Below are 27788 nucleotides of genomic sequence, written 5' to 3' on the forward strand. Positions count from 1 at the left end.
GCGGCCGCCGAGCCGCTCCGGAGGCATGCAGCCAGCGACGTCTAACGGTAGCTACTGGGCTCGAAATAAGAAGTGTCTGGGCCCTCGCGGCCGACGCATGTAATCTCGGGCCCAGTCACTACCGTTAGACGTCGCTGGCTGGCTGCGGAGCGCACTGGCGGCTGCCTTTTCCGCGCTCTACACAAGGAGGACGCCGACTGTACATGTCTGGCGCGTGCGTTAAACCGCATATATGGCTCTCGCAGAGGCCGACACGCTTGAGCGTTATGATCTCGGAAAAATATATTGGCTCCGTCTGCAGCAACGGATATGCCGTTACGCCGCTGAGCAATGCACTGTCCGGCATGGCGGCTGCATGCAGAATGAAAAAACCACTGGTGCAGTGAAATGTCGGCGCGCGTTTAAGCACCCGCCCCGCAGTAGATCAAAATTAATCCAGAACTTCAAACTTCGCCGTCATCCCCTGCGCAGCCTCGGAATGCAAAACCTTTTTTTATTGTGATAGTTATTATATGGACACTCCAAGTGAATTTTAGCCGTCGTCGTCGCCGTGAGGTTCCGCGTAAAGTGCAAGTTCGATACGATCACGCCTCTCGCGCCACATGTTATGGGTGCGTGGGGAAGCGTGCCAGGGTGAGGCGAGACGGATGGCCGCTTCATACTCGCTGTCATACCGCGCGGCCAATGTTGAAGGTCACCTTATAAAGCATCTGCAAGGGGGAAGGGGGTGAGTTGAGCGTACGGCAATGTGACCAAGCGCGCGTCTCCTCCTCTAACCCGGCCGTGGCTACGCATGACTGTTCGCGCACCCTATCTTAGAGGTAATCTGCGGCGGGTGCAAATAGTGAGAGAGCCGAGATGGCTTGTCGCTTCACGCGCGCTGTCTTGCCGCGCGCCCAGAGTTGGAGGTCGCGTATTTTCGGAAACCCGTTGAAGCGAGAGGCAACACGAAGCGTTGCCTACCCGCTGCCGGGGCTGTTCATGACGCCAGCGTTGTGACAGCGAGTGTTCAAGTGCGATGTGTTCATGCATGCATGTGTACGCGTGATACCATGCTTAATCGAATAATAAGTAAAGGTTTACTACAATTTACGCGGCTGATAAAACTACGAACCTCACTTTGTGCAGTTGTTTAATGTCTTGCTATCGCTGCCAATGCTTCGCCTTTCGGGCGATAATGCCAATTTCTAAATTAAATTTGTTGAAAGCTTCGAAAAACCTTATACAATGAAATTGTATTCGACCACATGCGATAGATAGTTTGTGACCGCCACGCGTGAGACTAGAAATGCTACCTTTGCTAAGGTCCAACTATGTTAAAGCATTAGCTTTCCTTAGCTCGTTCCTCAGTTTCGTGTTGTTGGCGTTGTCCGCAGACCTGCTCTCTCTTCTCTAAGACCTCCACCTTCCACTCTCATTGGTGGAAGCGCACGTGGTGGCGCGTGTGCTTCCGCTAATGCTTACATTTGAATTGACACGAAAAGATTAAAATCTCAATGAGCTTTTCCCAACTTTTTAAAGTGCGAGAGGTTAAAGTATTTTTATATTGTTTAAGAAGTGCATAATAAATGAAATAGGCAGAACAAGAGTGTTATATGCAAAAGTTTTTACCGTAATGAGAAAGCCTCGTTTGATATGGCTACTGTCATAAAATAGTCAACAAGAATTGTTAACAAAAAAAAATTGTTTGAAGAGAGGACTTATTGGCTTAGCAGGTTGCAAAATGTTGAATACACATTTCTTGGCTGTATATAGGCGCTCCTTCAAATGATGCGTTACAACCGGCTTGCGAAGAGGACATCACGATAAGGTGACCACATCATTTTAAAGCATTAGCTTAGCTCATTCAGCGGTTTCGTGTCGCCGGCACCGTCCGCAGCAGAGAACTTGGCATCGCGCCAGAAGGTGTTCCCATTAGTGGATGCGCATGCGATGCTGCGTGCGCTCTCACCAGTGAGAGAGGAGAGTTTGATCACGTGGCGCAAATCACTCGCCTTTCCCTTCGCGAGTCGGTGGTGGTGCGGGCGTTTGCCGTCACGTCACGTTAGCCTAACATCACTCCGTCTTTATCTTTTGACGGGAGCGCCGACGGTGGTGGCTCGCTCGGCATGCTGCTGCGCGTCTGGCTGCGATAGCGCATGCTTGGACAGGCGGCGAGCACTCGAGCATCGGAGAGGAGCGCAGGAGGTTAAACCGGAACGCTATAACACAACATTTGCGCTGAAATTTCGCTGGAGGAAATTTACACTGGAGGAAGCAGGACCTCCAGACCACCGAGCGATTCGGCGAGCTCGAGATCGGGACCGAAAACGCCTAGCCCGCACAACAGCTAACGCTTGAACATTCGTGGTAAACACTCGTAACCGTCGTGTGATTTTTTTGTTTCGCACGTTTTCAAATTTTGAAACTCTTGTACGATTACACCGTTACAAAGGGCACCTCCTCCACAGCGTGTAATTGTAGCCCTCACGCAGGCCAGTGTTTTACTACCGCGGCAACGAGCTGATGGCGGTGCGCAACGGCCTCTACAAGGCGCACTTCTGGACCTGGACTAATTCTTTGGAGGAGTTCAAGCAGGTATGTACGCACTGAACGCGACGGGTGCAGGATCACTCGTGAGCACATAGATAACACACTGACACCCGTGCAAGAGGTCCCTGTTATGTGCGACATTTCAGTAGGCAGTTTTAGCAGAGCGTTTGCTTACACTGCGCTCCGCACACACTTCACGCGCACCGGTGGCTGCTTAGAGTGCACTGATTTCGCTTAATAGCAAGCGCGTCTCCCAGAGACGCCAGTGACGTGCTCTCAGCTTGGCTGTAAAACGATTACGAAAGTAACCAGACGCACACTGACGCTCCGCTAAATCGGGTTGAAAGTGGTCAGCGTTCCACGTTCCGCTGCCGCAGCGGAGCGGACCGTAAACGCTCTGCTAAATCTCTCTATAGTGTTCGCGGTCGAAGAGCTACGCGAATTATTGATGCCGCGCTCAAAGCAATTCCGGGCGCTGGCTATGCGGGAATTTGCGAGCACATGTAATCATGTGTAACGTGTCGTAAATTCAATTTGTAAGAGTGGTATAAAAAGGACTCGGCAAGCTGCACACAGTCACATGCAACCTACCTTGCGCCCCACGATCCGCGAAAGAGAGAGAGAGAAAAAATAAGCTTTTTAATTGGCTCACAAAAAAAATAATAATGATAGGCATCATGTGGGAGGTTGTGCATTATTCTCATTAATGCTTGGCGGCAAAATTTGATGTTTTGGTGCGGTTTCCAGCCGCTAATTAATTATTTCCAAACAAATTAGAATTAATTTTTGTACGAACAAGGAAAATACTTGACGTCTGTGAAGTCAGTTTCAGTTTACTATTATTTAAATACAATGAATTGGTAAGAGACAATATACAGACGAGGGTCCCAAATTGAAAGACTGCAACGGGGCCCTCGCTTAATAATAACAATGGGGGGATGTATTAAAGAAGAGCAAGCTAACTAAAAGAAACGAACACAATCGCGAAAATACAACATAGAAAAATAAAATTAACGAAAACAAATTGTCTGTATACAAGCCTATAGTGCATAAAAAAGACGGTCACTACATACAAATGGCAAATGTAGTGTAATGAATGACGTAAACTTATACATAGTGCAATTAACATAGTGCGTTTTTCGTTAAGCTATAGATTTTTTTATAAAGGTACTACGAGCGTAGCGAAAGTGGCGTTCTTGCCGAGGATTTCGTCGGTGAGGCGGACATACTTTGCCTCTATTAACCTGAGTTTCTAAAGACTAATTAACAAAAATTCGTTAATTAACATTTTATTAGAGCCTTGAGGGCGGTTGTTTGTATGGAAAATTTGGAAGCAGTGGCAGTACGATAAACCGATTTCAGAATTGTGTGCGCGCGTTTGTGCCTTCGTAAGGCCATACTGGTCTTTTGTCCACGCATAGAAACAAAGAAACACATATAAAGACCGAAGCCAAGGAGAGCTGCGGCGGGAGCTTATCACATTGTCAATGGGGATGCTTTCGATACAGGGGTCTTGAAGTTAGGGCACGCTATTGACTGCGCGTGCAAAGCAACGGGAAAGTACCAAACACTCCAAGGGGAGTTTAGGTTTATGGAAACGCTAAGGGGCGCCTGCGTGCACTAATTCTAAGAGTGTATAAGGCTACTGTAATATGGCGAGTGTATAGTTTGGCATTCTCCTCTCATCTTCGTCACCTTGCCCTACTTATAGAGGAGGACTACGACGCGTAGAATATAAAGTGCTCGTACGGTGTCCACAGCGTTCGCGCCGGTGCACATCACGATACGCGTGCCGAATGACGCGCCGCGCACGCCGGCCCGTTGCGTGCAGGGCATCGACTTCTGCCCCGGGGCGGTGGTCGACGAGGTGACCTCCCACGAGCAGCTCAACCACACGGCGTCGCCGGTTCTCTTCCACCTCGGAAGGGATCCCGGAGAGAAGTACCCAATCAGGTGCGTATGCGGAGGGATACCACGTGAAAACACTTCATCCGCGGGACATACTTAAATCGCCTAAACATCGGTACAAAACTACGGAGGCGAACAGGAGATCTGTTGGAAATATGTTGGCGATCTACTGATTTCAGATGGATGCCCCATAAGTGTCGTGAATGGTTTTTTTTTTTAAATAAATGGGTAAGTAATGGAACATCATCATCCTAAGTAATACTAGCGCAAGGTGTTCCGCAATGATCGATACGTTCACTTTTGTTTCTGACTTACCTGAATGACCTACTAAATTTATCCGATTCCCCTGGAATAATCAGACGGATGATGTGAATGCATTTCTTTTTGCATCGAAAGAGCTACACACATCATTAGCAAATGCTAATAATTAATTGCCATCTCTTTTCATGCTAAGATAAACTAGGATGCAGCTGAGCACTAACGACTACATACATTATATTTTGTCCAATACATAGATGCTTACTGAATGGGAGCCTATTTTTAGAGTCGGTACGCAAAACTCTCTCGATTTATTGTTTGGATAGCACAGCTGGCTAGCTGGTTGACATTCAAGGACAGACTGAGCATGGAATTGCACGACAAGTGTAGGTGCGCTATAGCCCTCATCGTCCTAGGTATACGACAATGGATCACACCGCCGATGGGTAGTGTACCTCGGCGGTCTTTGCTGTGCGCCATTCTTTCTGACGGGGTCTCACGGTTTTGTGTTCCGAGGTGTGTTTCCTGCAAGCAAGCGACAGAGTGCGGCCGTGGCGTAGTGGTTAAAACCATATAGACCTGATGTAGCAGGCTATTTGGTTCCATCTCGGGGTCTTCCTGCTCGTTGTGACTTTTTACATTACGCCGGTTTGAGCTAAAGCTTTACACACGGACGAACACGATAGGCGAACTTTCGAGTTCACAACTGCTGTTATAGAAGTACCAAATCGAGATGGCACCAGCAGCTCTGAAACAAAAGCCACGCTACAACTGCTACAATTTGTACGTGAGAAGCACAGTTCCTTGAGCCTGCTTGTAGTACGCATGCGGCCTCGTGCAAGTGCGTATAAGTCAGATGAAAGTGCATGGTCAATTTTCGCTGACACATCAATTCTAGCAAGGTCGTGGATAAAAACATAGAAATTTTGGAGTCGTACGCCATGTTATCTGGAACAACACGCGAGTGCGCCAGCATTCAAGTAATTCGACCAGCTTGACAAGGCACGAAAAGGATCTTCTGAGCGGCAATTGAAGGCACGTGGTCCACGTTTATGGCTTTTTTTTCCTTCGTTTTCGCTTTTCTTTCGTCATTTGTTTTTAAATAAACGTTCAAGTGCTTCGCCCTGTTTAGTCTCGTTCCTCTGTGTCTGTCCTTGTTCTAGCAGTTTGCTTACGCAAGCGCAATAAGATGGAATTAATCGTAGAAAAGCAAAAGATGAGCTTGGACTCAATGAGAAAGTTCATGAAGAAAAAAATATAAAGCCAAAGGAGGGACAGTTCAGTCAACCTAAGATAATTTAAAATTACGGGGTTTTACGTACGTGCCAAAACAACTTTCTGATTATGAGACACGCCGTAGTGAAGGACTCCGGAAATTTCGACCACCTGGGGTTCTTTAACGTGCACTTAAATCTAAGCAGACGGATGTTTTCGCATTTCGCCCCCACCGAAGTGCGGCCACCGTGGCCGGGATTCGATCCCGCGACCCCGTGCTCAGCAGCACACCATAGCCACTGAGCAACCACGGCGGGTAGTCATCCTCAGATAACACGACGCTGAAAAATTTAAGAAATTACGAATGAATCCGCTATACGGCGGTCATTCATTTGTCTGCTCCCTATGAACGCTCGGGAAATCGCTTGCGATGCGGCTTATACGGGGCGATCGCTTTGTAGTTTTACGAATTTTTTAAAAACTGCTGATGGCAGATAGCATTTTTCTTGTCACTGAGCTGTATTATTCGAAGAGTCAAACATTACTAGCACGAGAAATCGAAACAGACAGTCAACTAATTATCAGATATTCACAAATTGACTCCTCAATCAATCACTTTGCGGCACGTACATGTTGCAGTTTACGAAATACATGTAGCCGGTGAGTTTGCAAGATGTGTTCATTTGAAATGAATTTCCAGGATGACACCACTTTGAGATATTATTTCCCAGAGTGTGGGACGAAATACATGAGCGTTCCAGTTACTTTTGTGCTTTAATGCATCAAAGAGTGTTTCGTTAAAAATGTAAATGCAACAGTGCATTTTTACGTCGAGTTTGATGACGCATGCATGTCTCCAAACTGGTATCAGTCTGGAAATTCATTCGAAGCGGATACGCCTTGCAAAGTCACCGGCTACAATTCGTAAGTTGCAATATTTGCCGTAAAGCAATTACTTCAAAAGATAATTAGTGAACTTTTGTTGATTAGGTGAATGTGTGCTTCCATTTCTCGTGCAAGCAATGTCCGCCTCACTGAATAATCCAGCTCAAGGACTAGAATTATGTTGTCTACAGCATATTATGTTTTTTTAATTCTGTAAAACTTTAAAATTATCATCCCCAATAATGTGCCAATTTAGAGAGAACTGAAAAACCGGCAAACGGCGTCGGCATCACGAGGGCTGTGCCAGTGCAAGACCGGCCAATTGGCAACCACCATTGAGCCACGAGGGTGGATGACCCGGCCTTTGCCTTCTGGATTTTTGTACAAATGTGTATATCCCCCATGCAATAGTGGCCGTAGCGAACTAAAAATTTTGTGAAGATGCTGTAACACTTAAAGGAGGCTAACGCCGTAAATACGACACTGCGACAGTGACCCACATCAGTTATGGTCACGCTGGGTCAGTTAAGTTACAAGTGTGTTTCGTGGCAGACGGCGCGTATACGTGACGAGACTGTGGTGGCGGGTGTGGACATTGATCCTTTAAATCAGAGGCGCTGAACGAAAGAAAAAACAAAAAAAAGTTTATAACAAATATTGCACCAACCATCACTTGCACCTGGGGCCAACCGCATGAAGACAATGTCCAAAGTGTTCGCTCCTGCGTCGGCTGCAGACGCCCACCATCTACTTTGGATGTGTCCTGAGACAAAGAGTCCGCGATAGTGTACTTACGGGTGTGAAATTGAGGAGTGGCCAACCTGAAGGATGGCTTAAACCTGTAGACAATACATTTAGTAAGTCGCTGTTGCAGTATCTGCATGAAACGGACCCTCCACGTTAATATTTAATTTCGTTCCGGCATTATGCCACGTGGCAACCCAGACAAAAAAAAAAGAAAAGAAAAAAAAGAAAGAAAGAAAAAGATAACAAATCGACGCATTAAAACGACTGTCGTGGTTTTACTTGCTGTTGCAGGCCGAAAAGCACAGAATATCGCGAAAGCATGGCATCCATTCTCAGCATTTACTACGAGCACAAGGCATCGTTGGTTCCTGGCAAGCCGCAGCTAGACTGGTGCGACGCTGCTGTCATGGTGAGTAAGCCGAAACGCGGAAGTGAGTGAAACAAACAATGCTGGATGGATAAGTCACAAACCCTTAAATTTGTACAGCCTCGGCCACACTTGCCTGAAGCACGGAGCTCCGGAGTGCGTTTTCGCCATTTTACAAGAGATAAGCTGGTTCGAGGTATATTCTAGATCACATAAGCTCTGAGCATGCGCTGCTGCATTGGTGAGGCCGCAGCTACTCGCGCCTCTCGCTCTGTGGCACTCCCCCTGCTATTGGCGGTCGTCCCGGTGCCAGCGTCACCGCGCTTGGCCCACGTGCAGCGGCCGTCTTCGTTGCGTGGCGACGAGCGCGAGTAGCAGTGGCCTGCCCGTTTCATGGCGCATGATCGGAAGTAGACTGCCTCTTACCAGTAGACTCTGGCACGTGACGAAAATGCACCCAGGAACCCACGCGCTTTAATTAACAGAAGGCTACAGCGCGGCAACCGACGGGGACATAGGGGGCACACAAAGTACACAGACGCAACCAACAAGTCCAACTGGTTAATCCACTTTAATTAATTCCGCATTAATTCTGACCACCTGGGGTTGTCGGAATACACGAGCGTTTTCGCATATAACTGGTGGCATCGAAAACGTGGCCACCCCGCCCAGGAATTGAACCTGGGACCCCCTGGTTAGCAGCGCAACTGCTATATATCCACCTAGATAACAGGGCGGAAGCGCAGCTCCTACTACGATGTCACTATACGCTCAATAGGACGTCCACGCGTCTGACACGTGTCTTCACCGCTTCCCACAGCATGCTGAGGCAACCATCCACCATATGGAACAACCCACCGTCTCGGAATGGCGCCATTCATTGCTAGCGTGAAAGGCAACACGGGCACCGGCACGTGATTTCACGGATGTACTCGTACAGGCTTGCGAGAACAGAGACGGGGTTGCGCATTTCTCGCAGTAGACTTTGCCTCCAGTCCTTAATTCCTCCGCATTCTTCTTTCAGTTTCACTCTTTTTTCCCTGCGCATAGGTTGCACCGCATGACTGCATGAATGACGGCATTATCTCTACATTATATAACGGTGGGTGGTCATCTCGGCCTTCTGTGAATGGCGCCGAAGATATTCTCAATCAGTCCAACGTGCCTGCCTATTTCATTTACTATAAATCGCTATTATTACAGGAACAAAAACGGAATAATTCAATAAATGAATTATCGCAAGTGCTTTCTTTTCTTTCTCCTTTTTTGTTTCTTTTTTTTGTGTTCGCCGGCTGAGCGCGAGGTTAGATTTTGTTCGGCGGCAGCGTGGAGTTGGAATGCAAATAAATAAATAAATAAATAAATAAATAAATAAATAAAAACACAGGCGTGTATTTGTATTTAACTACGAGTCACAGAACCCCACGCAGACAAGCTTGATCTAGTCAAGCCCTCCATTATTATAGAGTTCGTCGTATTCTATTGTGCAGCTTGTGGGGTTCTCACCCGTGCTCTTGGGACAAAGGAACGACAACACAGTAGTGCAAACAATCACGAGAGCATTTATTGCTCCTCCCATAGACTAATGCCGGCTAGCCGAATTGCTATCCACAAAACATGCCGACGGGCGCCCGATAAATCGCGGAAGTCCGACTCACCGCGACTGGATAACGAGCGAATATGTTCGCCCCATGCTGGACACCAACGCCTGGTCGTTCGCGCGTATGGTCACGCGAACGGTGGCGTGTTCGAACGATCGTGTTCGTCCATTCCGGGGTAGGCCTCGCGAGACGGTCTCGCAGAAGCATGGATCGACGCAAGCGCAGAACGTCCGCGCCGCTTTCCGAGCCCGAGCCAAAGAGGAAGAGCCTTCTCCTTTATGGCGCCCATGTAACCCCGCCGTTAGGAGAGCAACACTCGCGCCATCTTTTGTACTACCTTACAAGCATACCGACCGCCGCAGTAAAGTCACGCAGCGAAGCCGGATTACAGGAGACGGGAGCTATGCGAGAAAACATATCAGGGGACGCGTGAGAGTCGCGCATCCCCACAAACTTTAAAACGTAATACCCCGTATTGGCTGCAGTGGACGGCACTTAAGATTAAGAGGAGATGTTAGCTGATAAGAAGAGCGGTACATGAAGAATTCATTCTTTTGTAATACCGCTCAGTATTTTGTGAGCGAAAATAAAATTTGTCGAGGAACATTTTCTAAACCTTGACATGACATTGCCTTCGCTACGTTCGATGAAAAAAATAAAAAAATAATAAAAATCTGGTTTGGGTTCCTGTTAAAACCGGGGATCCCTCGGAACAACTTGAAGCTGCGCTCCAAATCATATTTCTTATGCAGAGTTTTCAGTCGAGTTACTACAACATCTGAAGCTTTCCATCATATTGTATCTGTGTGCAGTGAAGCCACCTTTCCGGTGAAAATTCGGATTATTGGCGAGCACACTCACAGGCTCGAGAAACTGCGGTTAGCTGATGCGTAACGGCATTAGCTAACCACATCAGCTAAGTGTAGGTGACGTAGTGTAGGACTCTAAAAATCGACAAGTGAGATCGTGCCTATCTACGTACAGAGTGCGCGACCTTTTTGTATCTTATTTTTTGCGTTTAAAATTGAAAGAGCGCGTGAACGCGATAACTCTCGTCATTTGGGAGTTGATAGTGCTTCGGTTATTGGGAAAGGATCTACTGTTCCTTGCCTTGAAATTTGTACAGGCAGGGAACATCACAGGTCAATGGCAAAGTGTGCCGACCACTTGCTGTGTAGGGAATCGGAACGAGTACAAGTAGCGAGGTATGTGCTTCGGATGGCTCGTTCGTATACATAGAGTTAACATAACTAGTTATACTAGCTCAATTTTAAATGGCTGACAAATGGCCGGCGGCTCCAATCATGTTCTAGAAAACACACGCTGTTAACGCTGCCCTCTCTCGAAACATGGCTATACTTGCTCGACGATCCTACTCTCCCGCTTATATTATTTTCTCAAATGTATATATAATTTTTTGTCAATTATTCGCACTTATTTCTGCAGCAGACAAGCGAGCTCACCCGTTCTCGCATGCCCCTTTCAGCACTGGGCGCCTCCTGGATGTGAGAAGATCGGACGCTGTCTCAGGAAGCCGCCGTCAAAGCCGTACCGGTGCGAGTGGCCCCACTAGGGCTGCACTGAGGTCTCAAAAATCTGACTGAGAGGAGAACCTCTCCTCTTCCGATGGGCGTCACTGAACCTACACTTCTCATTCATGTATGCCCCAGACATGGACAACTTAAGTCACATAACTTCCGTTAAGCTTACTTGACATAGTGTAGGTGAAGTTGTAAAAACAGCAATTAAAGATCACTGATTAAACTTTTTGCATGAATGACAGAACATCCAATTGAAAAAGTTCACTGCCTGCTAACACACAGAATTATCCAGAATCCTGTTTCATGGGATCAATATTTTCTCCTTTTTCTCTTTGACTCAACGCTTTCATTTGGTACTGCATTCTTTTGTTGCCTGTTCCTGTCACGGTAGGTGTGCTAGAGTTCAGCTGCATTTCCTCTGTTTCCAGGTTTACTACAGCAACAAATACACTCTTTGCACGAGTAAATAAAAGTATTTCCGCTGGCAGCATATCTCATCAGTATCAATTGACAGAGTGGAAGATCCCTTTTTTTTTTCAGATTATGTATAGCATTGGGGCAGGTAAGTCATATGAATTGAGTAGGTTTCACTAACTGTCATAGCTGTTCTCGAAGGTAGTGGTTTAAACTAAGGATATGGCTGTGAAGAGTGAATGTACAAATTTTATGTTGTATAGCTAACAGCAGCTGGTAAGAAAACTTTTACAGCAGCACACAGCTGCAGATTTACCACACCTGTGATTGCTGACTGTGTCTGCACTATTACTTTTCTGTGCAAAAGCAGTACATTGTTCCAATATTGCAGATGAATGTGATGTTTGTAGACTCCAACTTTTCAATCACTCTCTGTCTGCTTGTAGTCATGTAGAGCTGGAATGGTGTCATTTTCACCTGTAGTTCTGAACAAATGAGCAATGTTGAATCTGAATGAAGTTGTGAGATCACAGTCAACTTCCAATTGGTCATTTTATTCTTTTAGAGCCCTGATTCTTTCAACCGACATAACACGACAGTTCTACAATGTGCACACAAGGCCCCATGCAGGCACACGAAACAACTCTCATAAAAAAAACAACATGATATGCACAAATCTTCCCAGGAGGTCAATTTCAGTGTGCATGCTGGCCATCATGCCTGCAGTGTTTTTGCGCATACTAGCTTGGTCCATGGAAACTCAAGTGTCAAATGTCAGTCACATCATGGTTGTGCAATAAAGGTGACTGCATAACTAAAGTCAGTATATGGTAGGCCAGGTGTTATTAGCATAATATAAAACTAATGTCTCCAAAATGAAGGGAAGCTAGCAGGCTTCAGGGTACCGCATTTTAAGAAAATAAATACACCCTCACACAGTTGAGCCAGATTACTCAAGAATGAGCTACCAACATTCCAGAAAGTTTGGAAGCAGTATAATTTTCCTATCATGATGGTTGATTGCCATCACCAATCAGTAAACTTGTTAAATAGCAAGGTCAGTTTGATTTTTGCTGAAAAACACAGCATTATAAAGGCCAAAGAACATTGCCACACAAAACCATGTCTTTTGGGAATTAAGCATTTACCCACACTTATGACACACCTGTTTTACATTTAAGGGATGAAACATTGTAGGCTTCATGCTAATCAACATTAATTTATTTGTCTTGACCATTCTCTTCATTTCATTAAAATGCTAATAAATTTTCATGATGCCATTCAACCATTAATTCGGTACCCCAGAAGCACACCAATATGCTCTCTTTACAAGGATACTAACTCTGTTTCATTCAAACATTTGTGCACTGTGTTCAAGTAGATGAATTGCCCATCCCAACTTACTGCAATTTTTTAGCTGTTGTTAATGGATAGTTCATTGCACCCTCCTGTTGCAGCATCAACTGGCTTACTTTTATCTAGGTCTTGTATCAAGGTGTCAGCAATTATAATAACTCAGCTTAAGAGTACTCTTCTTGATCAGGTAGTTCCTTTCATGTGGAACTGACATGCCACAATCATTCAGTGATCCTCTTTTCATTTTTAGCGTTCATAATAGACAAAATTGTTCTCTTTTTAGTGACAGATGTTGGTAACTTGACCTAATGACAATGGCTCATTTTTCTTATCAGTAATAAGGCTACGTGGGTATGTTTACTGCACGGCCTTGTACACTCACTATGTGCATCATATATATCAGGCCATGCAAAAATGAAAAAACAAAAACAAGTTCATCACAGCATTGCACATCAAGCTGTCTACATAAAGTACTATATTGCTGTTCTATGTAATAATGACATTACATATTGCCAAACGTCACTGTATCGCAAATGGGCTGTGATATGTCATTAATAAATTAGCTGGGCAAAGTGTGGAAGTGAAATTTGAGTGCCATGGATGATTTAAAGAGAACAGGACTGCACACATAATTAGACATTTGCATTAATGATGAAAAAGAGCAAGAAATGCAAGCAACTGTATAGAAAATAGAAATGTTAACAAAAACATTAGCAAACATATGCACTTTAGGCTTTGCAAAATGTGAATAATACGATCACCTTTTCCTGTGCAGCTCTTGTAAAAGAAATCTTCCATACACAGTGGCAAAAATAAAAAACACCAGCACATCTCGTACCACAAAGTAAGTGCATAAGAGTGCTTCAGCATCATAAAAAAAGCATTGTCCGAGACCTTTCTCTGACTCTTGCTTCCATCATACATGACAGCCTAATGGCATTTCACTGCCGAAAAACAGGCTGTTCTTCTTATCAAGAGTTCACATCACATATAAAAAGTGTTCTAAGGCTAGACAAAGTTGTAAAAAAACATTGTCAGAAACAGTCCAAAAACAGTGGTAAAAACACACCCCCTTATGCTGGCCAAATTCCTCAAGATACTCAGATATGAAAATTCTCAAAAATGCATGCAAGTAATCTAATCATCAAAAGCTTGATTCCCATAGAGATGACTCCATTTAACATGAAGCCTCCAAAGTGAGAATGAAGTGTTGTAACAGATGGAGTTGACACGCACGTCCATGGGCTGGCACTATGATCCCCTGGCACCATTATATGAGATCAGGTGTGTGCGCTCTCACAGTATAATTTTATTTGTGAATAACTGTCACACACATGCATGCAACTGACGAGCAGTTCGCTTTTTTTTTTAATATATGTGTGCCTACAATATACTGGCATGCAGCATAAAACAAGTTGGCCTAATTGAAATGTTCAGCTTCTTTTTTTTCGTAAAGAAAAGAATGACTCAAGTTTGTGACAGGAAAATTATATGTGTTAATAAAATATGTATATATCAGTACAGATCTACGTTAGGATCAGTTTTACACAAGCATGCACACATACATTATATATATACACAGCCAATGCTTTTTCCACCAATATTAGTGATGCAGAGTTATTGAAGCTCAGACCCTAAATTGTACTCATTGTTCTTCAGTGGCCTCAGATAGCCAGCTGCCAGGAATAAAAACTTGAGGTGTTCGCTATGAAATACAAGTGAGCTGTATTCTCACTGTCCAAATTAAAGAACGAAAGAAAAAACAATTGTGCTGTGTCTTCTTTATTTTTAACCATTGCCTTATTCAAAACTTGAATGCAGTGCGCTTGCTTTTAAAAAATGCTTGTGAAGCCTAAACTTAGAAAATTAAACTGATCCTGTGTGTGTTTCTACATGCTAGTAAAACTGATAAACTAGCACAGTTATCTTCCTAAAACTGAGTAAAATGTATAGGTTTATGGTATCACTGCAACATCTAAACTTCATTTCATTACCTTCTATTACAAATCTAATTTAATATAAATAATAAGCTTTAACGGGGCCCTGAACTACTTTTTATCAAAGTGGAGAAAGGCATTTGAAGTGAAAATAAGCTATTTCAGAAATACTTTGCCGCAAGACGTACTTCAATGCATTCAGCAGAACCGAAATTACTGGCAATCAAGCACGGCCTCCGCTGTGCTCCCGCTCCTTCTTCAGTGCCTTGCAGTGCTAGGGCACAGTGGGGCGTGACCACAACGCACCGCCTTATAAATGTCACCGTGGCGCGCAGTTCAAATTTTATTTTGGATGTTAACATAGACGCCATGACTTCCGCTTTTGGTGCCTACGACACGCTAAACATAAGCCAAACAGTTATCCTCGGCGAGCCGCAGTGCGCTCAGTCAGTGGACTCGTGGCGGCACCCTGTGGCAGCCGCGGTATCTACACCATATAGTCGACGCAGCTTGATGTCAGCTATCGGCCAGTAGGAGCTGTCTAAGGAAATGATGAAATAAGTCGTCTGATTACGAAATGAAGCATCCAGAAGAGAGTAAGGACAGGGCCTTCTGTTGAAAAGAGAGCGTTTGAGAGAATGGAGACTTCGCAATCTGCTTGCGAGCTCCACGCACCGCATATGACAGCAAAACTTGGCTGAAATGTTCACAACAGCATATGCTACCCGCAGACTATGTTATTTCACCAAGCCTGAGGGATGGTTCAGGGATCCTTTAAACAAAACTGCAATATAAACATGCATTAGAATTTAATCAAACCAAATGGCATTCAGACTCCCATTAAGACCAGTTGGTATTTACAGATTCCAATTGGTGCCTCTGAACACCTGAATGAGATATCCATGAACTTAGTTCTTGAGCCTCGAACATGCATATTGAACTAATTGATGAACTTGTAACTTGGACCCTTTGGCTAAAATTATGTAATAAAACCCAATGAATGCCCTATTAGAGCTGTCTTGACACCATCTAGACCCATAGTGATGTACAATTGGGACTGTCTTAATGCCAATTAGTCCCATAATGGTGTCCGGTTGGAACTGTCTTAATACCAGCTGGGTGTACAAAGATTTCCAATTGGAACCAGTTCGACAAGGCAAGGTTTTGGACAAATGCTGTAAGTCCAGCTTTGTCTCCCTGAAAAAATAATTAGATTATTTATTATTACTTTTTTTTTACTTGGAATGTTAAAAACTGTAAACACTTGTTTAATGATCTATCATGCTAGCTTGACAGCCTGTACTTCGTGGTTAGCAATGCTGACCTTGCTAAAATTGTTTGCTGCCATGTCTCATGAGTTGGCACCTGGTGTAAGCTTTTATGACTGAGTGCCTTGCAGACATTTCATGGAACCCAGAAAACACAGCATTTTCGAGCTTTGTAAAAATTTTGTCCCCTAACCATCAGCTGCAACTATAAATGTAGGCTCCATCCTTGAATTTTATGCTGCCTAGCTGTAGCTGTAACACCGAGGTTCAGGGGACATGCATTTTGTAATTAACTACATGTTCTTTCCAGAAATTTTGACTTAAGTTGGGTAAGCTGCTGGCAGCTGACCATCAACAGCACCAGAGGTGGCATGTTTCTGTTGCCATTCCGATGTCAAACTTCTCAACAACTGCAATGAAATACTACCATGCTGATACATTTGCATCACTAGAGGACACTTGTACCCTACCAGAGTGTTCCATAAACAAGACTCTGGTGGCTGTTACATCACAATACGCTGTAATACAATCCATCACTTTGGTTCATATCAAGCAGCACATATTTACACATAATGACATACTGTTTAGCTAACAGCTATTGTAACAGAAGATGCCACACCTTTAAAAAAAGGATACAGAAGCTATCATGTTCTTCAAGCTTCGTTTATACATTTTTACATCATATGAATATGCATTTATGAAATAAATATATATTTGCACAAAATATATAATAAAAAATAATAAATAATGAATGGTAATGCAAAGTAAATACTTATTGTAATTTACTGTAAACCTATAGTTGGTTAAGGTTGTTTCTCCAAGATCTCTAAATGGCACAATTAAAGGAGAAAAAACAATGACTGCTAAATGACTTCATTTCTTTTTACTTTTCCATGTTCACTTACTTGCTGCTCAGAAGACAGCTTTCAGAGCACGTATTTCCACTACCAATAATGCAAGTTACCGCATTCTGCACAATGAGTGCAACACAGCATCTAGACATGTAAACTGAATATAAACTATAGCTGCCTCAATCCATGCAAATTTAACATTATCCCTATTGGCCATCTGCTCAGGAACAAATTTTCTTATTGTGGGGGTGATGAAAGTGTCACTCACCCTTCTTAGTTACAACTAGCACCTTGGCTCAAAGCCAAGTTTGTTCCCAGCCAGTGGGCTGAGCGGAGACAACACTGTGGTGCCGTACTTGCACAGAGTCTGGAGGAAGCTCGGAGCCTTTTCCTCGTGGCATGGAAAGTGTGCCGTTATGCATGTCCCATGGCAGAGGAGGTGTCTCAACATGCTCGATGGCAAAGCTGGGGCCCAGTACATCAGGCCGACCCCTGGGCAGCGTGTTGGCCCAGGTGTGTTGCGGGGCCTCACCCCCACATGTGACAGCCAACAGGTCAGGCTGTGACGACAGGGACCCCTGGCGAAACATGCTAGTTGGGGAGACACCGCCCGGAGAAACAGGAGGAACAGCATCCAGTGGCCTCGGCGAGGAGAACTGCTCTCGACACGCGGACAGGTCGCGCTGGAGGCCCTGCTCAGACGAGCCAGTTGGAGCCGTTGCGGGCCTGGTCACTTTGTGGCTGGGTAGTAGAGGCTCTCCTGGGGAACGTGAAATGTGATGCCGGCCGCTGGGGGGTAGCTGTTTCCAGGATATGGGGGAGGCTTCTCGCAAAGGCGTTCGGCAGTGCCCCCGTAAACACCTCCGCTTCCAGGCTGGTGACCTGGGTCACACACACCACCCCTCGGGGGTCAATGCCCTTAGCAAACCCCCCGCCCAAAGGCTTGTCTCTGCCCAGTGCCACAACGCCCAAAGAGTCTTTTTGAAGCACCGAACTTGTTTCAAAGGTCACGTGAAGGCCTGTGAAGCAAGTGCACTGCGTGCAAAATAGAACAAGGCTTGTCCTATTGCTCCGGTAGCACTGTGCAGAGACAAGCTATCCTCAGACAGGTACCCTGTGGGTTGGAAGCTTTCATCAGAATAAGCTCCATTAAGCAATGCATATTTCATGGTTTTATATGGGGACATTAATCTGCATACCCATTCTCATGCTGCACTTCCTAGCTTCTATCATTGCTCTTTCCCACCAGCAAATCTGTGCTTGCCCGATAAAGAGAAAAAAAATTGTTTCCGAGGGCTGTTGTTGATGAGGTTGGTTTAGTATTTTTTAGTAGTATAATTCCATAAAAAGTATAATATACTTGTTTAACGAATCTTTTGTTGAGCCTAACTAAGATTAGCTTAAGAGTTCTTTAATGCCATAAGTACTGTGTGTGTGACAAGCTGTCATGAAAAAGCATAGAATAAAGTAGCCTTTTATAGAAATTTAACTCTGAAAAAAACCAATAAACCCCACCTAATTGAATGAAAATGTGCATGTTAATCTGGCTCAATTAATGTATGCCTCAGGATTTGAATTCAAGACATAAAAACTGCACTGAATAAATATGAGCAGCATCGGCAGCGTAACATTTTGCCTAATCTTTATCTACGTCACATATAATGCATGTACCCTCAAAAGCTGGTCCGAAATGTGAAAAGAAAAGATGTGCTTTGCAAAGACAGAGCTAATTCAATATTGTTGAAAGCTGTGTGATGTCCTTTAAAGACATCACAAACATTCCTCACACAAAAGATACCCTTTGCTGAAACAGGACATTTCTAATAAGAACAATGATTTGCATTGACACTTCCTAAAGAATTTCAAGTTAATGGAAAAGCACTAGCGATTTCTGATCTTACAATTATGACTTAAGAGGAGCTATAGTACTATAAATCACATAACCAACTATAGTGGTAATTCCTGAACGTGCAGATAATTCTGACTTTACCTAATGGCTAAATATGATGCATTCTTATTTTATTGTTCTGCCCAGGTTTCAACTATCACCATGAAATTACCTGTGAACTTTGGCTCACAGTCATTCACTAGAGAAAAGAGAAGCTGATACTTTGCCTGTGTATCACAAAGAATTTTCGCATTATGCAGTTGTCATTCTACTTCTGTAAAATGCCTAAAAAACTAATCTTTTCAGTACAAAAGCACTTCACCTCCTCAATATCTATGACTCCCATTTTTTCTTTGTCAAATATTATTAGAAGGTGGGTGTGAACTTAAAAAAAATTTCAAGCAGCAAGCCGAAAGTCTTGCTGATTTGGCACTCAAATTGAATAGCTGCTAGTGTGATTGAGTGCTTGAATAAAGATATTCATATTCAAAATTTTAAATTTTTTTAATAACTTCCCAAGTTGCAAATTATTGTACTAGACATATAAAGGTAGTCAGATAAGTCAGATTAAATGGTCTGGATTGTTTTGGGTAACTTTTCTGAATTATTCAGAAACTAATTTGTATTCAATTCAGTGCCATCACTGCTCAGTTTGTATTTGACACAGTATCATCATTATTAAGTTAATATTAAATTTGGCATTGTCATTATTCAATTCGTACTTCATTCTACTTCAAAAATTGTTATTAGCATACTTCTAGCTAAACTTTATTCCTGAAACACTATAGAGTTGCTTCTGAAACAGTCGCATCAAATGTAGCAGAGCAGGAGGCCATGGTTTTTCTTCCATACTCTAGAATGTTTGCAGATGCAAACATCATAGTCCAACAGTACATTGGTAGGAAAGTGACTGTTGCACTTTGACTCCCCCTAAGCCATCAAGCACTCTTGGAGCCCTTGTGTTGAAATGTTATTTGTGGGTATATATTGGTGTGCCAAGTTATGGGGCAAGTGCACATATATTCACACTGTTAAGAGATGTAGAAAATAAGGACTACATTTGTAGTCCTTCAGTGCACAGTAATAATGTTAGGCACAACATGCTGCCGTCAGTGCAGTTTTCAGAAACAGATAGGAGACAAAGGAGTGGGAGCAAGGATGCATCTGACATTCTTTTATCCATGCAAAAAGGACATGCAACAAGCTTGCAGAAAGAGTCGTGCATTGCTACTTTATTAGTGTTCTTTTATCTACTCTGATAAGTGCACACTGAATCACTGTATTGCAAAGCGCTGCCATTGCATTAATTCTTATGAAATGTGACAAGGTGCCAGAGCCTTGTCAAATTTCTCGCGAGCACCTTTGTTTTTCTGGCTAAAAGATATGCTTTGATTATGCATACTCTCATCTTTGTATGTCTGCTTAAACAAGTAAGAGCACAAATAGGCGTACAGTAAGGCACTAGCTTATCGGTCCTGTCAGCATCAATGTTAACGTATGCTGTGCACAAACTGGGCCTCTGGGCCGGGCAGAGGCACAGCTTAGTGCAGAGCAGTGCATGACCACTGGGAGCAGATGCATCCTCTCCGACAAGCAGGCAGGGCAGTGCAGCAGAGCAGACAGGGGGGAAGCCAGGAAAGCGTCATTACACGCTTACTGGGGAAGGCGCTGTGGTTGGCCTGCAGGGCAGTGGGATGGCTCCCTGGCAGAGTCATCGCTCCGGCAGCTGCTTGGCGCTGCTGCTGTTGCTGCTGCAGCCGCTGGCACAGGCACAGGGCACCCACACACAGCACCAGGCACACCACTATCACCACCAGGGCCAGTGTCACAAAAACACTCACGCCAAGGCCCAGAATCTGGCTGCTGGCCATATCGTCTGCAAGGAAATGCATTCATGCAGTTCGTTTTCTAGACAGTATGGTCTGCCTATAAAACGCAATTATGTGCACCAGTCAGTGGATAGCGCACCATGCGTACGCACTTTATAGCACACAAACCATGTAAATTTTCTATGAAAAAAAGAAAGAAAAGCTCACTAAAGCCTCGATGTAGATGGGAAAATTGTTTCTATGTAAACTGCGATATTTGACTAAGTTTTCCTGCCGAAAAATTTGGTGGCAATGCATTTCATGTAAAAAGACATGGTCGCAAGTAATCCCATAAGAATATGTGTCTTCAGAGCCCATAACCCTGCCCAGGAAACACAGTAAAAGAATTCTCAAACCAATTTGAAATTTTCGGTTGGAACCAATTGGATAGCTCTAGTTGTGTTTTGGGACAGCCATTGGAAAAATCAACAGGCCCAACTGGATTTTTGAACACATTTGGACCCAATTGGCCTCTGAATTAGACTCGTTGGTACCAACATGAAAAACAAAAGAAAGGAAAAAAAAACAGATGGGCCCTCACCTTACTTAGCATGACACCGATATACTCGAAACTCCTTTCAAAAAGCATACTCATCCATGAACACACTACAGCAATTCTCTTCACTGACATAACCAACATTCACCACCTCACTATATGAGAGATAGGTGTCAGATGCTATATATACATATAAGCAATATTTGGTTGACCAAGCGGTACCAGTGGTTCATGAGAAATAGGTAAAATTTCAAGAGAGATTTTTGACTCGATAGAAAGTTAAATGCTTCTCTCCATTGATCACACCAATATACAAAGACCTTTTGCTTGAAAACTAACATTATAACTCTGCTATTATTATTATCAACTATTTTGTTGTTTCACGAGGTTACTCATGATTTCCAATTGAGTCCAGCTACAACCAATTGGCATACCAAGCTCCAGTGATGTCCATCTGGAACCAACTAGACTTCCCATGATGACCAATTTGAACCAACTGAACTTTGCATGGAGCCCAATTGGAACTTGGCCCTCCTATATGATGTCCAATTGGAACCAGTTGGGTCCCATTCAAGAATACAACTGCACTCAATGCTACTTTTTTGACTGGGAATAGCTCTCTGTCTGATAAATGTACAGAGTGGCATCACAGTATTATAAACATACTCTTCTACTTGCCATTTGTGCCTTGAATAGACTGGACGATAGACCATTTACAGAATCAAAGGTCTTGGGAGCCTGACCTCACAGCTCATCAGCCCGGAAAGCCATTCGAGTTCTTCTACAGTACCTGAAGGTGACAGACTTGAGTGCCCGACTTTAGATATGCTGCGCCTGGCTTAGTGCATGTGACAGAGCGATCAAGACTTGCGTCTTCTCCCTATCTTTCTTTCACTCCACCATCCCCTCCCGATGTGTAGGCTAGCAAACTGTACAAAGTCTGGCTACCCTCTCTGCCTTTCCTCCTCCCTTCTCTCTCTCTCTCTACTTGCCATTTAATGTGTATGCTCTCGTCTTTATGGATTAAATTTGTTGTCCATCAGAATACAGTCCTCTGTGGTACTGATTTTAGTTCTCACAGTTGAATTTTGTTTCAACAGCCTTGCTTCTCATTTCTAAAATGTAAGACTAACTTTATATGTGTATGCCTTTGTCAGGGTTGCAACTTTTAGTATAGAAATGACCTAATGCACTGGACCAGTGTGGAATATTGAGAGCATGAGTATATTACTCTGAAATGTGATAACAGCGCTAAACAACAAGGATTAAGACTCCATGTTGAAAAAGAGACTAAAGATAACTATACTGCAAGCCGTCATTTGGTACATCAAAGATAAGTTTTCTGTGCCCAATCTTTAGTGTAGCATACAGAAAGCAGGAATTCAGCATTACACTATGCCAGATTTGGCAATGGTTATGCTCTGGAGAATGGCTCTGTAATGAATGTCCATCTGCAGTATGGTACTCTGCAACCAGTGTTACCTATTCGCATGTCCCACAACTACTATTAAAGGCTCCATAAAGATAGATTTCTCAAACCTGAATAAAGTTTCCAAGTTACATGATCATGATCATGACCCAAGTTAATGCTGGTGTTTTTAATGAGGACATGTGAATTGATCAAACTACTATTTCTAAAATGCAAATGGTAAGCTTAAAGTATGGCACGTAACAAGTCAGTACTAACGGAGACCCAAAATACGTCAAACAGGACTTACACTGACCAACAAAGCCATAAATACAATCCCTGCTTTTGTGTAATTTTTTGTCAGCCCCAACATCTGAGCTGTGTGTACAAGCTGCATAGTTTTATCTTGAATATACTGAGGCTGATCTCATCGTATACAGTGAGTGGATTAAAGATTGTTTTTAAATGTCGTTAAACTCGACGTACATAAATATTCGACTAAAATGACCCAGTTTTGCAGAGAACCAGCTTGAAACTTTCTCACCTATGCATAAAGCATGGCTTGTCTCATCACTGTTGTCTCCACAGTGGTTTACCCCATCACATGTCAAGTTGCTTGAGATGCAAAAAGTGTTGCGGCACTCAAAATCCCGGCACTTCAGGTCATGCTTGAGATCTGAAATGGAAATAATGAGAACTATTGAAAATGCTATTTTAAGGGCATCATAATGATTTATATAAGTGCATAAAAAGTGACATGTCATTGTATGAGCAAGAATAAAATATGAGATAACACTTGTTTTTTTTTCCATGTCTAGGCAGCAATTCTGGATGACTATCATGATATTACATGTTAAAAAAATTTTTTTCGCACATTATGAGAATCACACTTGCCCCATATCTGAAACTAAAAATATCCGCTGTCTAAAATTACTTGGAATAAACCAATTATGATACATAATGGGGCTTTCATGAACACTAGATGCTACATCGAAGTGTTGCAGTGCTGTTTCATTGAACCACTGCATTACATGCAAGCATACTGTAGTTTTAAGTGTCATTCAGTGGAACAATAAGAGGGTATTACATTGCATAGTGAAAAAAATTTTCATTTTACTTCACTAAGAACTTGTCAATACACCTATATATCCTACTTCTTTAAAGCACTGCTGCTTGTCCTATTCTATAATGTCTCACCAGGAAGTGAGCTGTCCTTGTAGGCAGTGATTATCAGCTTGAAGCCATTTCCTTGTGGGCTCCAGCTGTCTGTGGTATATTTGAGGGTCACGTAGTTCCCCTGGGTGAAGATTGTTCCCACATCGGAGCGTGTGCTCCGACATGAAAGATCCACCTGCGCCCACGAAGGATATCAGGGGCGAGGCATAAATATTACCAGCTCAGCGAAAAACAGCACTTTTTCCCTCCTTCTAGTTGCATTGTAGACAAGAAGCTTTATCACACTGTTGTGGTAGAACAGCCTTATCTTCAACTGAACTTCTGGCAAATATAGATTCAGTGTGAAGTTAATGTGCTCTATGTCATTAACAGCAATAACACGAAATAAGTTACTTCTTTTTAAAAGTGAAAGTCTTCTTCAAGTGCTTCAATGAAAGTAAAGCAGTGCACATTAGTTCAAAAGAAAAAGAAGTCACGAGAAAGCTCAGCACTGACACAATTCAATATTCAAGTATTCAATAATCTCAATTGTTTTTGGCTAAAGGTTATTGAATGTTTTGCATGTGTTGTTCCAGCAAGAATAATGAGTGAGTGTGCAACAGAAATGAGCTCTTAAGTGCTATCATACCTGGCTTATTGTAATTATGGTGATTGAGCAATTCTTATTACTTCACCTCATGCACTAGACTGTGTCCTTAACATGACATACAGAGATGTTTTTGTATTTTACATGTTTTTGTAAGGAAAAGTCTTGGCAGTCCATAGTTATTAAGCTCATTAAAAATATATTGAATGCCAAATATTACCTAATTTAGGATATTGACCATACAGCACCAGTTCACACAAGATACAGCTGGATTATATTATTTAGAGTAGCTAACATAATGAAAGGTTTTGTTTTTCAACTATAATAAACCTTCCATTTCTTCAATTGGATGCTGTGGTGCTCAATACTCATGTAATAACAAGATCCAAAAGTAGAGTTAAATAATTAGCACAAACTAAGTTGCCTAACGTAGACTGACATATTGAACAGCTATAGAGAGAACTCTTATGATGTGTTGTTCTTTCTTTCTTCTTCTTTATTTACGTATTGACCACCTTGTAGCAGTAGAATGTCAATGTTTAATTGACTGAACAGTTCAGGCATGTGTGTCACGAGCAAAAAGCGATTATATATAAGCACTAGACAATTAGACAGTGTATAATTAAGCATTGAATGAGCTAATAGTAATTCTCTAAAAGTTGGATATTTACAGCACAATAGGACATTGTGATTCGATGCCTGCAATTGAAAATGAAAAATGTAAGCATCTCATCATTTTCTTGATGCAGAACCTATTTTTAACATTTTCTTTTTTTATGCTTGCTCACATGTTCGGTCTGTCCCGCCATGGTTGCTTGATGGCTACGGTGTTGGGCTGCTAAGCATGAAGTCACGGGATAGAATCCCGGCCACGGCGGCCGCATTTCGAAGGGGGCGAAAACACCCATGCACTAAGGTTTAGGTGCACGATGAAGAACCCCAGGTGGTCCAAATTATTCTGGAGTCCCCCAATATTGCGTGCCTCATAATCAGATTGTGGTTTTGGTACGTAAAACCCCATAACTTATTATTTTTTACATGTTTGGTCCGGCTTCACTGCAACTATTCTCATATTGCAGTGAAGCCAGCTTGCAAACAACGGCCTTTGGTATATTGGGCTTTCTTAAAATGCCGATTGCTTACGCAGTAATAATTCCTTCGCATACCGAAAATTAACTAAGAGAAGTAGCAAGGACACTGATTTTCTGTTCTGACGTATCGGACGAAGACATTCTGTCTACTTTTCTTTTTGCGGGAAAGTGGTCATGTAGTTCAAAGAGCAACATGGTGTTTGCATATGACACCCTGTGTTACATTTACACACACACACACACACTGCTCATAGATGTCACACAAGTCATGCGCGTCGTGTGGAGATGGAAAAACGGAGTGTTTCCTGCGGTTTCTGATATCGGTTCTTGGCGCAGCGGTTCAGATTACAATACCTGTAAATGCACATTATTATTAGCACCTTGTGATTTCCTATAGCATGGGCACCATCAAAAATGACTAGATGATCGTGGCAGTCCAAGGCCAGCCTTTCAAAGCGAAGCATGAAGCGTTGCAAGATTGAATCAGTCTGGAAGGTGACGGCGCACTCCAGGTTGTTTTCGCTTTCAGATGTCAGCACAGCGCCGTCAATCTTCTTGTACTGAGGGTAGTGTCGCTCTCCCATGCACAATGATGAGATGTGAACTGCGAATGGCAAAAAATAGGATCCAAGGTTAAATTCATGCCGGTAAATATTCAGGAAAATTCCACTTCCTTTCGATAATGTAGAAAAATATAGCCAGCAAATGCTTCTTTTGCGGGCGATGGAACTTGTACTTTAAAGAGGTCTCTCCATTGTAACCTTAAAACACTCCTGGGAATTTTCTTCAGACTGATAATTGATGCTTGAGCTCACAATCAATTCCAGGAAAAGATTCGAGAAAATTAAGTAGCTATGGTTAATCGAAACTCTCTAAATTATCATTTCGCTCAGAGCTTGTATATATATATATATATATATATATATATATATATATATATATATATATATATATATATATATATATATATATATATATATATATATATATATATATATGTGTGTGTATGTATATATATTCACAAAGTCATCACGTAAAATAACTTTTCTTCGGCATGCATGGTTGAAGTAATTGTCTGTGCAATATCTTTGTTTAAAATTCAGCGCCAATGAAATAAGTACGGATATATATGTTCGCGCCACGTACATGCATATATAGATATAATATACGTGATAAACGTAAATGTGCTTCTTACGCACACGCTTTGCACGAACGTCCTTCCATTCTCAAGCGCACCACGTATTACAGTGCTTCGCGTGGGTTTGAATACGCAAAATCCTCGTTTTATTTGACGTTTGTGGCCAATCGCCGGTGCTCAATTCACACCAAAGGAAAACCAACACCCGTAAGCGTACACCACGAAGACGTCTGCGGCTGGTTGTACTGCGAACAAATACAGGGAACGTTAACTGAACGCAGTGCGTGTACCTATAAGGCCTGCTTTCTTGGGATTCATCCCACGCCCAGTTAGCTGCGGGGCGAGAGTTCGGATAACAGATCGTGCTCACATGCGAGCGAACCTCGATTCTCGCCTTGCAAGGGGCTGAAATGTCCGAGTACACTTGTACGGGTCGCGCCGTGCGGTGCACGCTCGAGCCTGCACGGGCAGGGCACGGAACTCCCTCTTTCCCGTGCAGCCCGCGTCCCCCTTATTTAGGGCTGCGTTGGGGGCGACTTGCAGCGCGCCGCGTCGGCGGCGTCCGCGGCCAAGAGCCACGGCGTGCACGCCCATAACTCGTAGCATTCACGTATCGTGCGCACGCATGCATTGTCCCGGCGGCGCGCTTCACGGCGACAAGAGAGCGCGCGCGCGCGGACACACAGGACAAGGCGCAAGAAGGGGTTCCATAACCGAGCGTGCTACTCACAGTACTTGTTCCGGTCCGCGAAGGCACCGTGCCTGCAAATGAGCAGCGATAGCAGCAGAAACTGAAGCACGACGAAAGACCAGTGATCTCGCTGGACGCTGGCCATTCTTCGAGCGCCGGCTGCAGCTTATTTCGAGCAGCTATCACGTCGGCGTCATATTGACTTCCGCTCGCTTACGCGCAGCCAACGCCTCCTCGGCTCGCTTCCATGCCCGACCGCGGCAGAGCTGGCATCTCTCGCACTATCTAGGGCTAGCCGGCGCCTTTTCGCCAAGTGGCGGCGCCACCGAAGTGCGTGGCCCCGCGGGCGGCCCGGCGATTGGCGGCGCCTTTGACGGCCGCTCTTCTTGCAAGGAGGCAAACTCTTGCTTTGACGCGGCGCACGCTTAGCTCCTTGCCACTAAAAATACTGTGCGCAACTCGGAGAATATGCACAGCAGTCGGACTGCCGACAATCGATCGAGTGAGGCAGACACGCGCCGAGAACAGCTCCGTGCGGCCGCGCGCGCCTCATATGCTGCCCGCCC

General features: G+C 43.7%; 2 protein-coding genes across 6 annotated transcripts in view; one reads left to right on the forward strand and one right to left on the reverse strand.

The window, feature by feature from the left end:
* The window catches only part of LOC135896843 (N-acetylgalactosamine-6-sulfatase-like), a 40935-nt gene extending 29645 nt beyond the window's left edge, over positions 1 to 11290 (forward strand). For both annotated transcript variants that reach the window (XM_065425328.1, XM_065425330.1), the window contains exons 11-14: positions 2475 to 2577; positions 4364 to 4485; positions 7837 to 7954; positions 11000 to 11290. In XM_065425328.1, coding sequence (XP_065281400.1) covers positions 2475 to 2577; positions 4364 to 4485; positions 7837 to 7954; positions 11000 to 11086 — 430 coding nt within the window. In that variant the 3' untranslated portion in view covers positions 11087 to 11290. The remainder of the gene's footprint in view (positions 1 to 2474; positions 2578 to 4363; positions 4486 to 7836; positions 7955 to 10999) is intronic.
* A 711-nt stretch (positions 11291 to 12001) lies between these two features.
* LOC135896844 (uncharacterized) lies at positions 12002 to 27564 on the reverse strand. Of its 4 annotated transcripts, none has more exons than XM_065425331.2 (6): positions 27262 to 27564; positions 25774 to 25997; positions 23738 to 23891; positions 23085 to 23216; positions 20426 to 20644; positions 12002 to 17640 (listed from the first exon to the last, which is right to left on the reverse strand). In XM_065425331.2, exons 1-6 carry the CDS (start codon positions 27365 to 27367, stop codon positions 17177 to 17179), a joined length of 1299 nt encoding a protein of 432 aa, XP_065281403.1. In that variant the 5' UTR covers positions 27368 to 27564; the 3' UTR covers positions 12002 to 17176. The 4 variants fall into 4 exon arrangements, with proteins under 4 accessions (XP_065281403.1, XP_065281404.1, XP_065281406.1 ...); XM_065425332.1 differs by having other exon boundaries at positions 17428 to 17762; positions 20418 to 20644; positions 27262 to 27562; XM_065425334.2 differs by having other exon boundaries at positions 17475 to 17640; positions 20418 to 20644; positions 27262 to 27555.
* Between the last annotated feature and the right edge of the window lie 224 nt (positions 27565 to 27788).

Source organism: Dermacentor albipictus, chromosome 1 (assembly GCF_038994185.2).
Source record: "Dermacentor albipictus isolate Rhodes 1998 colony chromosome 1, USDA_Dalb.pri_finalv2, whole genome shotgun sequence".
In the NCBI taxonomy this organism is placed as follows: Eukaryota; Metazoa; Arthropoda; class Arachnida; order Ixodida; family Ixodidae; genus Dermacentor; species Dermacentor albipictus.